The sequence below is a fragment of the Acromyrmex echinatior genome, chromosome 2 (assembly GCF_024713525.1).
Source record: "Acromyrmex echinatior isolate Ae372 chromosome 2, ASM2471352v2, whole genome shotgun sequence".
NCBI classification, from domain to species: Eukaryota; Metazoa; Arthropoda; class Insecta; order Hymenoptera; family Formicidae; genus Acromyrmex; species Acromyrmex echinatior.
This window is the reverse complement of record NC_141853.1, coordinates 7,252,549-7,264,466: the sequence shown is the minus strand read 5'-3', so window position 1 is coordinate 7,264,466 and position 11,918 is coordinate 7,252,549. Positions and strand designations below refer to the sequence as shown.

The window sequence follows — 11,918 nt, the reverse complement described above, 5'->3', positions numbered from 1 at the left end:
CGTAAACATCGTTTGCGTCGTGAATCGACGTTGTGTAACGCGAATTTCTTTCACTCGGATTAGCGACTCGCGGAGGAGGATCCGAAATAAATTCTGGGCGTAGATTTCCATTATAATTTCCAATTGAAATTGTGGACTCCCACGGACTCGGCCGGCGCGTCTCCCGTTGCATACAAAATTACTTCCCAACGCTCCGACGCGACGCGACGCATCGCGTCGTGCGGCGCCGTGTTCCGTGGAACTGCACAGAATGTGCCGTGGATTACTGAGCTAATTACTGTCGTAGTTGCTCACACCGTGCGTCGTAGCTACCCCGCGGAATAATTAATGTTGATAATAGATATATGCCGTATATTATAAATTGTGTTATACAATATCGCGTGCGTCATAGCGTGTGCCGATATTAATTCGTTGTTACGGAGATTGGAGATAATCAAGGGGTGACAAGTATGTAATTAGTATCGATACGAGGAAACTTTCAATCAATATCACGGCGTTATCAGCCTCATTCTTAATGTATGCAACCTAATGAATTGTTGTATTCATCGAGATATTTAATAGTGATAATGATAATTGTGAGAAAGAAAATTATATGTTTATTACACATGTGTGTGTATTATGATTCAATACTATTTTGTACAATAACTGTAAACATAATAATGACTTTAACCAAGCTTCTTTCTCAAAATTCTTTTTCTAGATGATAGAAATTCCAGATAAAGCGTAGTACATAATTGAGTTATAATTGATCAATTAAATTTACATTAAGCAAGTGTTTGTTTCAGACCTAAATTAGGTGACTGTTAAAAGAAATTGGCACGACTAAAATATCAATCCATTCTTATTCAATTACATCTTTTTTCTTCTTTCGAGTAAATAAAAGTCTGAAATGGAGAACGTTTAATGAATAGAGAAAAAGGATAAGGAAATTCTTATACTCAAAGTATAAGAATTCATTGTTAATTGGAGGAAAGGTAATTTAGCATTTAATCTACGTTGTTTCTCGCAAATCTTTCGACGAGGAAATATTCACTTTATCAAAAACTATTATCTAAGTGAATTGAAATTAGTATACATAATTATAATAGAGAAATATGAGAATTGTTAAATAGAATCCGTACACATATATATAGATGATAGATTTTCTCTATCATCGCGTTATTTAAAAATTATATATATGTATATATATATATATATGTACAGATAAAATTATAAAAATGTTTATATTATATATAATATGTAATATAAATATTTCTCAAAATAAATGTATTATATTAATAAAGCAATTTCATTGCTAATGAGAACAAACTAAGTATATATTTTATTTATTACTGCTGACGGCAGGTCAAAGTACGTTAAAGTAGGTTACAATACGTAAAACACTAATTGTTAGTCACAATATAAAGTATGTCATGGCATGTTTTAAAGTACGCTAGAATAAAACTTTTGTTGACATACATCCAAGCAGCCTTCAGTAGCCAACTAGCTGTTCCAGAATTTTAATTTAAAGCAAAAGATTTAGTTGGCAAAATATACTCTAATCCATTTGTTAGATATTTAAATGTATACTTAAAAAAATTACAACAAATAAGGCTATTTTCCATCGAGAAAGAATCACTTCAAATTACGGAGAGTATTATTAACAATGAGAATCAAATAAAATACTTTAATAAATTACTAATTATTGTTAACATGTATTCTTTAACTTGCAGAGTATTTTGCTAATTATATTTTTTTCCAAAGTGCTTAGGACATCGATTTCTTTTCGCATGAGTCTCTAATATAGATTCCTCCGATTTGACCAATTTTTTTCTCATCATCGATGCGAGATAACGACAGAGATGCACACGTTATTTGATTTGCGTGCGCGCATTATAAGGGGCTTATAACTCGTTCGCGTCTAATTAACCCACGGTCAATGTTTTGTTTCCAGAGGGCTTGCACCTCTAGACTGAGACTATCGCGATTTCTCCTTTCATGTGGAATAAAGGCGTCTATTGTGTGAATGCAGTGCTTTCATCTATTCGTTGGTTTACAAAAGACGCTTGCGTTTGTTTCCGAAAATGCATTTTGTACTGCTATTACACAGAGCCTACTATGCGCTTGCGTATCTATGTATTTGAACATTGTAGTTATCGATAACAAAGGAACAAATTTCACGCAAAGTTACTCTTCGCAAATTAAAGTTTACTTCTCGTATGTATGAAAATTATATTTCGTATCAGTTCCACAAAATTAATTTTTACCAACGCTCATTTTTTTTTCTCTATATTATAATTAATCTTTTACAGATATGATTAATTTTTGCAGACAAAACACAGTGGAGATAATTAGAAAATCATTCTATTAACAACTGCAAAAGAGAAATTTATCTTCTTGCGAATCATTGTTTATATGCAAAGCACAGTACAGAGTGGCATCATTTATTGTTTTTTTGTCTCTCAAAACAATAAACGAAATATCTTCGTATCTATGCTTTGCATATAAACAATGGGATTTACGAGAAGATAAATTTCTCTTTTGCAATCGTTAATAGAATGATTTTCTAATTATTTCCACTGTGTTCCGTGTATTCTGCGTCTGTAGAAAATTAATCTAAAGAAAATTAATATCGAGAAAAAATGCACATTGGTGATAATTAATGTTGTGTAACCGATACAAAATATAATTTTCATACATAAAAAAATTACGAATTTAATATTTATGAAAAGATTAAAGTAATTAAATTTTTATCAATAATAGATTCTCATTAATTAATCGTAAATTAATTTATTTAGAGTTAAAAGATCTTTCTGTAAGGTGTATATTTTATATCTAATCTTTAAAAACAAGCGAGACAAGTTATATTTCGAGGGATAAAAAAATACAGTATTTCGCTGAGAATAGCATCATTTCCCATGCCTGTCTCTAACTTTGGAAAATAGATTTATACCCCCGCTATTGATCGTATGCTATCTTTTATTTCGTATCCAGAGTTGTAGGGTCACTCTCACTGATTAAACTTCCGCGGTTAATTAACCACAGGCCGATATTTGCTCCGGTTTTGCGCCAATCCTAGGAAGACCGTGATGATGTTTCCTCTCAAATAGAAGCATAGTGACCCGCCGTTAAACGGAGTTATTTCCCATACTCGTCAAACCGCAAATACGAGCCACTCGGCTAGGCTGGTTAACGCCGTAAACATCGTCATGTCTCGCTTGCGGCCGATCGACGTGCTTTTTGCCCTTTTATATTTTCGCCCGTATAGCTTACCCTAATAAATTTATCTTGGCAACGAGAAAAAAAATTGCCGCATGATATTAACACGCCATAATAATATCGGGGCATATTTTGTAATTAAATTGCTTTTTTTTAGATGGCTCAAAATCTAAAAATACGGTCTTACGAGAAAAATGTCTCTACGATTTCTTTTATACGCGTCGTTTTCTTTGCAGAAGAAAGTTGAAACTGTTCCCCGGTACAAATAGAACATTGTAATTTGAATTTTCTGGAGCATTTTATGGAGAGGATTCTCTCTCTCACCGGAGGAAGGTTTTATTTATAATGTAGCTGTCTCATCGGTTATTTTTGCGTGAGTTGTAACTTTGCGACCGAACTGACTGCGTGCTTGACTAACAATGACGGAGAGCTTAACTTATCCACTGGAGCCAATAGTATTGATTGCGGAAACTGAATAGCTCTTGGTCTGTGAATAAGATTCTGCACAAACTTTGTCAATTAAATCGAAGTGCATTCAAACATTTACAGAATTATGTGCATTGATTGCAGAATTTAATGACTTCCGGCTTATATATTTATAAGAAGCTTTTAATGCCTCGACTTGTTCCGGAACATTCGCGAAGTCTATAATATAAAGTTATAAAATATTTATATAATTAATTTTGCGTGCATTTATATTATTAATGTATACACATTTATTATTTAGCGCTAATTTAGCATTAAATCCCGGAAGAATTTATTTACAAGTATACAAATTTTGTATACTATGCGTACATTTTATTATATCATTTCATTTTAATTTCTATAGAAATTCTCAGTTAAACAAATCGCAAAGAAACGATAATCAGAATGTATCGAAATAATTTGGAATATTCACTGAATCGCGTAGCGTGTTCATAAAAATAACACGATGCTTCAGATGCATGATTCAGAATCTACGTGGGAATCGTGATTTGGGTCAGAGAGTGCATTTCGGCATTTACGGCCTACGTGCATCGGTTGTAAAGATGCCTTCAAAACCTAATGACAAACAGCTGGCACAACCCGGCGAGGATTTAATGTTCCGATCCCCTCGTAGCGAGAACCGTTTAATAAGAATTCTCACTAGCTCATACATTTTTCATGATGAAACGAAACGGCTCTATCAACTAAAAGGATGAAGATGGATAAATATTATTCATCTAATACGGATTATTATCTCTCTCTTTATAAATTATGCCGCGAGAAAAACACTCTATTTTGCATCTTGCAAGAAACGAGATTTATCTTCCCGGTTGCACCGCGGAATTTTTAGTCCTTCACATTCATCAAGAATGTTTCTGCAAAATTATGTAGTTTTTATTTTTGGAACGACACTTGTAAATCGAGAAGAAATGCCCAAGCATCAGTAAAAAATACGTATCGCTTATAAACATCATTTAAAAAATTCAGAACAAGAGCAAATTGGCCGCTGGCGAAGTTAATTTTATTATATTCGCCGCTGTTATGTGCAAAATGAAGTCGTTATAGACCAAGCTGCTTTCTACAAATTTATTTCGACGATCCGTTTTCCACCATTTCTCTTTTTACTATTAATATAACGAACATATTCTTTTAAAAATTCTTATACATTTTTCTCTTTTAATAATATTACACTGTCTTATTTCTCATATATTTCTGTGTTTTGTTCCAATTTTCTTTTTTACGTTTTAACAGAATTTTTTTAAATAAATTAAATCAGATTATTCGCGTAAAATTATCTGTGCAATATATGTACTTATAAAGTAATACAATTTCGAAAATAGTAATAATTCTGAACTTTGAATTTAATTTTCGAGGTTCAAGTTTAGTTCTCTCCACTTTAGTACCTACCTCCCCTTTAAGCTTAGTTAAATCTAATCTCATTATGTAGAGGATATTAAACCTCGAAAATCTTCAAATCTTATTTTATTCAGAATTATATCATGTTCAAAATTGTACCACTTTATTCTAAAAAAATACGTTTACATAAATAATGTAGTTTATAAAATTATTTATATAGTAGTTTATAAAAATAATAACTTGGTTAAAAACATAAAACAAAAACTGAAATTAAAAAAGTATTTTATTCAACATGAATAAGTATATTTTAAATTTTCATGAGCGTGTTTCTAGTTAAAAAAAGAAAAACAAATGTATTTATGAACATAAAGTCGCAAATGTTTCGTTGACGAAATAATGAACATAATAATAGTATCAAATGTTTTATATAAAAATTACAGGTGAGTCTTTTTTTGTTTACACACAAAGTGTTCTCCATTTTTCATACATAGATAAGCACGATTGACTTGATATTCGATCATTATTTCGAATTTATTCGTGCGCATTATTTCGATAATAAAATATTTGTCACTTAATGTAGAAACATTTGTTCTTCCTCTTTATCCAGAAAAATGCTCATGAAATTTTTAAACGTTTCAAAACGTATGACTCATTCTGTAGGTATATGTATATATTATATATAAGAGAACTAATTAGAGTCTAAGGCCGGCTACACACGTTCAAGTAAATTTGCACAAGTGGCTTGCGCAAACATACTTGACAAGTTTATTCTTGAATGTGTGTGACCGGCTTTAGATGGCTGTATTTACTAAATTTTAATAAATCTTTCTTTGAATAGTCCTAGCGGAATATTTATTAAATATAAACACATATTTATTAAATACAAGAACCATTAACTTGATTTAACTATCATTTTTTCAATTATCTAAACATTTATTCACCGTAAATAAATATTCCGCCAGGACTATTCAAAGGAATATTCATTAAAATTTAATGAACTTTTTTCTCAGTGTATAAAAATTAGATGAGTCATTTGCTAGTTTTACGGAGCTTATGATAAAGCCGTCGTAAGAATGCCGGCGACAACGTGGATTTATACGCGCTATAATTGGCAGAAAAGCAAAAATAAGAGTTTACGAGTGATCTTCGCGGTTAGCTGAGAAAAGACAAAGGTCGAAATATACACGCGTTAGATGCAAACATCGATTTACGAGCTGATGACAACTGGAGAAGAGAACCGGGGAATCGCTGCGGGGCTTCGTCGACGCTCAGTTCAGCAGTTGAGTTTAACGTGCCGCCGTCTTTACTAGGACGTAGGAAAGGTGTGTCCGCCCGTCTTTAACAAGATTGCTATCTAGTATCGCCGCGCTAAGCCAATTTACTCCCGGCGTTGCGCAACGTTTAGATAATTTATCGCGACACCGAGTCTTCTATCCTTATTTCCCTCTTCCGGCTTTCGCGTCGCGCGCGAAAGCTCGCGAATTTCCCGGATGTCTCAAGTTCTACAGTATTCATTAACGATTTTGCGACGTTCCTCTGTACGAGTAGGTCAAAATAACTCGAGAGCGGATGGAACAATGAGTTAAGCGGCCCGGGAATAACTAACTGGTAATTACGACGATCTATCATTACAGCTGCGCCGCGTAACATCGGGAAATGCAATAATCTTGCGGACAATATTTATACACATAATTGTACCTGCTCCAAGGTGTCCTGGGTATAACCGAATAATTCATACTTTAGGAGCTGTTATTAATTCGTTATTAACGCACATCCGTCGAGACCGTCGGTGACGCTTTTCTCGCAACGGGGTCAAAAATCTCGGTCAAAAGGCAACGCACCCTGTAGCGGGGATTTCATCTCATTATCACGTGCCCGTAATAATTAATCCTCCATCTCGTGTTGCGAGCGAGAGTGAAATAGATATGTGTCGGTGTCGTGACGTTACGCAACCGAGCCTCACTGTGAAACACAGATGTCGAGTGTGTGCGAGTAATTCAATGAAATTTCTGTGTCGGATATGAAAAGAATTTTGTAATCCGAATGGAAGTTATTGCCGTACGAAAATTTAAAAAAATTATGCAATATTGAGTGAAAAAAAAAACAATTTTACTTCTGTTATGTCAAACAAAAGTGAAATTTATTCTCGTTTTTCGAGCTCACTTTGAAATCTTTTCACATTCCTTGCCGCAGAAGATAATATGCCTCATACTGAATTTTCCGTTTGACGTTATTTTCGACACACTACATGTAATATTATTATAAAATATTTTCTAAAATGTACTAATGTTTAAATATTAGATATTAAGTATAATATAATGATCAGTATGATCACATTGTGGGAGCATCGTTATATCATATTTTTTAATAATAATTAATTTATATACTATTGTATGATATATGTTTAAAATACATACACATATAATATAAGCTATAAACACGCTAGAGATCCTCTATCAAGTCTAGTCACGATGCAATATAGCAACAATATTTGACTCTTTATTATGGAGTATATATGTATAGTAAATCATATACGGTTGATCCTATATACTCTGTAATATACAGCTATTTCCATATTTATCTCATGAAAAGACTACTATGATCAGAATTTTACTTGAGAATCTCTAAGCAAAACTATTAGTGACTTAAACGGAAAGGTACTGAAAATCATTCAAAAAAACGTGTTAATTTTTAAATCGTTTAATCCTTTGTCCTGTATCAGGCTAAACGTAATGACCGTTTACGATAATCTTTCTCATAATTCTTCAAACATTCCAATCGAAACATTAGATGTAATATCAACAAATTATATCAAATCTCCATTAATTTCTTTAAATAATAAAATTGCTTTGATTTATATTAAACTCGTCATTTATTATTAGATGTAGAAGATAAAATACTCATTTGTGAAAAATAATTTAGACCGCAAAAAGACAAAAAAGTCTCTGCGGTCTCGTGTACATTTTAAAATTACAGCAAGAAAGAGAAGGATTTCGTAATAGCTCGTACAAGAATAGGTCATATAAAAAAAAACTCTTGCTAATTATATAGTAAGGGCATCGCACGACTTCATCACGAGCAGACTCGACAATAGCACGGCGTCGCGGCGCCTACGTTGACGACCGCATTTGGACTTGGCGTTACGTCGCCGTTCGTCATTAATATATTGCGGGCCGCTTTAATCTGGCCTATCGATATATCATTGCACCCGGAGAGTGCTCAGTGTGATATAATCCCGTCGTAAATTTGCCAAACGAGGCAAATCAAAAAAAAAAAAAAAAAAAAAAAAAGTAACGGCGATGCGCTCGCGCGCGTCCTCTTTCTTCCTGTCTCTCGAATATCAAAATTCATGGTGCGCAACGTTGCGCACGGAGCGTCAGATTTGCAACATTCATCGACGATACGTGTCTCCTCCGAAACGCGGTGCATGCACACTTTTACCGTAATTTACGGCGCGAAGCGTCGCTCCATATGTTCCCGGGGCCGTGAATTACGGGGCTGCGCACCGCGCGGCTCTCTACGTACATACGAACACTTGCACCGATTCCGGTGTGCGTCGGTGCCGCGGTAATGGAGTCCATATCTTCAAAATTTAACCTGAAAGCTTAGTACTTCGCGGAACAGAAGGGACGCTTGTATAGCGGTTTATCACGCACGCGATGGACTCGCCGCTTCTCGCGTGTCGACTCCGCGCGCGTTATCGGTTAAGAGGCTAGAACTATACCGATTTCTCATTCAATCGTCTCGACGGAAACCGCTCTATTTTGCTGTGTAAAGCGTCACATAGAATCCTTTTAACGATACATCACTCGTTAATTTAAAGCCGAATAATGCATTGCAAGACAATTGCTCCTCCATTTACTTTCTCTCTTCCTTCGTCTCCTCTCTCTCTCTCTCTCTCTCTCTCTCTCTCTCTCTCTGTCTGGCTCTCTTCCTTCTTCCGTTGCCATGTTAAGCTGATATTTTATGTGTTGTATGATAAACTTTTTAAGTGTTTTAATTGGCTATAGGATAGAAAAAAACTTCTTTGTCCTGTAACCAATCAATAAGCTTCAAAAGCTTTGTCATACGACACATGAAATATCAGCTGGGCTTATATTTCATTTGTCGTACAAATTTTTCAAATGTATTGATTGACTATACAGAAATAGTTCTCAAGTTTCTAAAAATTCTCTATGTTATGATATGTATCAATCAATACACTTGAAAAATTTATTGTATGACAGATAAAATATTAGCCTTAGAAACAACCTTCAAATAGAAACAAGACGCTTTCCACATTCAAGCAATTCCGCTAAATTTAACATACATATCACGAATATATGCCGGTTATCCAACGTAATTAAAACGTAATATTCCATGTTTAATCGCAGCTACGATCGCATGAGATCCACAATTTCTCGGCGACATGCATATATCAAAAGTCCGCAAAAGCGTGGATCGAGACGTCGTTCCTCTTTCTCTCTCTCTCTCTCTCTCTCTGTCTCTTTCTCTGTATATATCCGCATAATAAATCTTCCGGCCGACCGAGTTTCTCGTAATCCAATTAAGATTTTCGCGACTCTGTCCTCATCCTTTCACATCAATTACCGCAGCGATCCTGGCGGACTTAAAATTGCGGGCGCCGCTAAAGTCATCACGGAGCACCGCGCGCGCGAGTTTTCCGACGGCAACGCGGAGCCGACAAGGACCGCTTTTTGCCTAAGAGCCTTGGGCTTCTTCTCCAGTCGCAAGCCTTTGTTAGAAAGGGGTTGAATCGCGCTATATATATACATCGAAGGGTGACCGGCGGCGGTGAGTGATCGATCGTTGAAGGACCGAGGAGACTCGTTCTCTTTCATGCGCACGCACGTCATCGTGCATGTCACGCGCGCGTACAATACGCGGTAACGGCGCCTCGTATACTCGTATACTCCACGTACAACCCACGTGTGCAAAACGCGGAAATAACAGAAATACTCGCATCGGAAAAAGGGAACTGTGTGTTGAAGCGGAATCTGGGATGTTGCCGTCAAATAAACGTATTTTTTTATTGGGACAAGGACGTTAGGCAATTTGGGGAAATGTTTTGTTTCCACGTCCCCTCGTGGACAATGCGATTTTCATTGTTATAAATCTTTGTACTCTGCCTAAAAATATTTATTATTGTATTAGTATAGTTTTCGCGTGTGTTTGTTAGATTCAAATTAGATTCTCAGTTTTTTTTTCTGTTTAAAGTATTATCTCTTTACAGTATATATATTTATGTGCGTGACGTTATATATAATTATGGAAAAGGTTTTAAAAAAAAATATATATATATATATATATACAAGAGAAACGTTGGATAGCGAGGAGAATAAATATTTTCAATCAGAATGGTGACATTTTTAATTTAGGAGTGGATTTACTTTTCTTCGCGTGGCTCAGAAAATTCTGTTAGAAATCACGTATCTTTTCTCCAGCCAGACCCTTTCTGACAATTTTAGTCGAGCCGATGTATTCGTGATGAAATCATGATTGATGTACCTAATCTTTCTTCGCAATGTCAGCAATTTCAATATTAAATATCTCGATGTAGTTAAATATTCAATGAGAATTTTTTTAAAAATCTGCTTAAAAAATAGTTCGAATACGAGTACATAATCTATCAAATGTCTATAAAATATCGATTTGAATCGAAGCAAGTTTTCAGTTTTGTTCGTCCGAGGATCATTACGGGTATTCGTTCGAAGAAGGTAGTTAAGAGACTGCTGGGACAATCGCGATGGGGTTATATTGATTAAGGAAGTTCGCTTTGTACGAAACACGTTGCTTATACTTGCCTTCGGTGACGAAGACGAAGATCGATGCCGGCTTGGTGTTGGAGGCGCTGCACGTGTAATTGCCCGTGTCCGTCTCCACTGCCTGGCGAATCGTCAGTCGGCTTTGAGTTGGTCCTGGATCGGTTTGTACGGTCACGCTGCCGCGCGTGGTGTCGTAGTTTATCATCCGGTTATTGTGATACCAGAACACGTATTGCGGCGGCGTCGGGCTCTAGAGCAGATAGAAGAAGAATGGCGTCCGTTGACAAGCATGAGATTTAACGCGCGGATTTTTCCCAGCACAAAGGCAACGACCGGAGAATCATCGAGCCTTTGCGGCCTGTGACGTTCGTTATGAGGATTTCTTTCGGCGGAATAACGCGTCTTTGTGCTGGGCATTATGAGCGTCGACAGGTTTCGCTTTGCGGTCTTGGCGCTTTTGTTTGCTTATTTTTTTGCAGAAACGATTACATGCTGGAAGACTTAGCTTCGTTTATATTCAGCTTTATTTTGATATGTTTAGGATGCGTTCCATTTTGCTCTTACGCGTGTAAACATCATTTGTCCTTGTTTAATATTTGATAGACAACAAGGATGAACTGATGTTTATAGCGCGTGAACGTGAAAACGGAATGTATCCCCCTCCCCGTAATGTTCATTAACATTAATTATAAAATTGACGCTTAAATTGATGCTTTAATATAACATAACATTCATATACCAGGAATATTTTCCTGTGCATCTTATGTTCTTGTTTGTTTTATTTAGAAATAAAATGAAAGTAGCAAAGAAGACTCCCTTTGGCGTCTATGTTAAACTACAGTTCAAATTACAAATTCATCTATATTTTAGGTTTCAAAATCAGATATTTTTAATAAATATTAATATTGAAACATCATTAATATTAGGAAATACGAGCAAATAAAATTTAAAAATTTATGGTAAATTAAATTTAAAAAATAGAAAAAATATGATATATTTTAATTAATATTAAATAATTAATGTACAAAATTTAATATCCATGCTAAGAAGTATAACGACAAAGTTGTTGAAATAAATTTTAATTGAAAAAGTACTGGCTCTTTACATAATTTAAAAGAAGCAATTTTACGTTAT

The 11,918-nt window shown here is 35.1% G+C and overlaps 1 protein-coding gene across 5 annotated transcripts in view; it reads right to left on the bottom strand.

The window, feature by feature from the left end:
* Positions 1 to 11,918, bottom strand: part of dpr12 (defective proboscis extension response 12) — a 294,159-nt gene that overhangs the window by 19,139 nt on the left and 263,102 nt on the right. For all 5 annotated transcript variants that reach the window (XM_011069767.2, XM_011069770.2, XM_087416828.1 and 2 more), the window contains one exon: positions 10,824 to 11,034. In XM_011069767.2, coding sequence (XP_011068069.1) covers positions 10,824 to 11,034 — 211 coding nt within the window. The remainder of the gene's footprint in view (positions 1 to 10,823; positions 11,035 to 11,918) is intronic.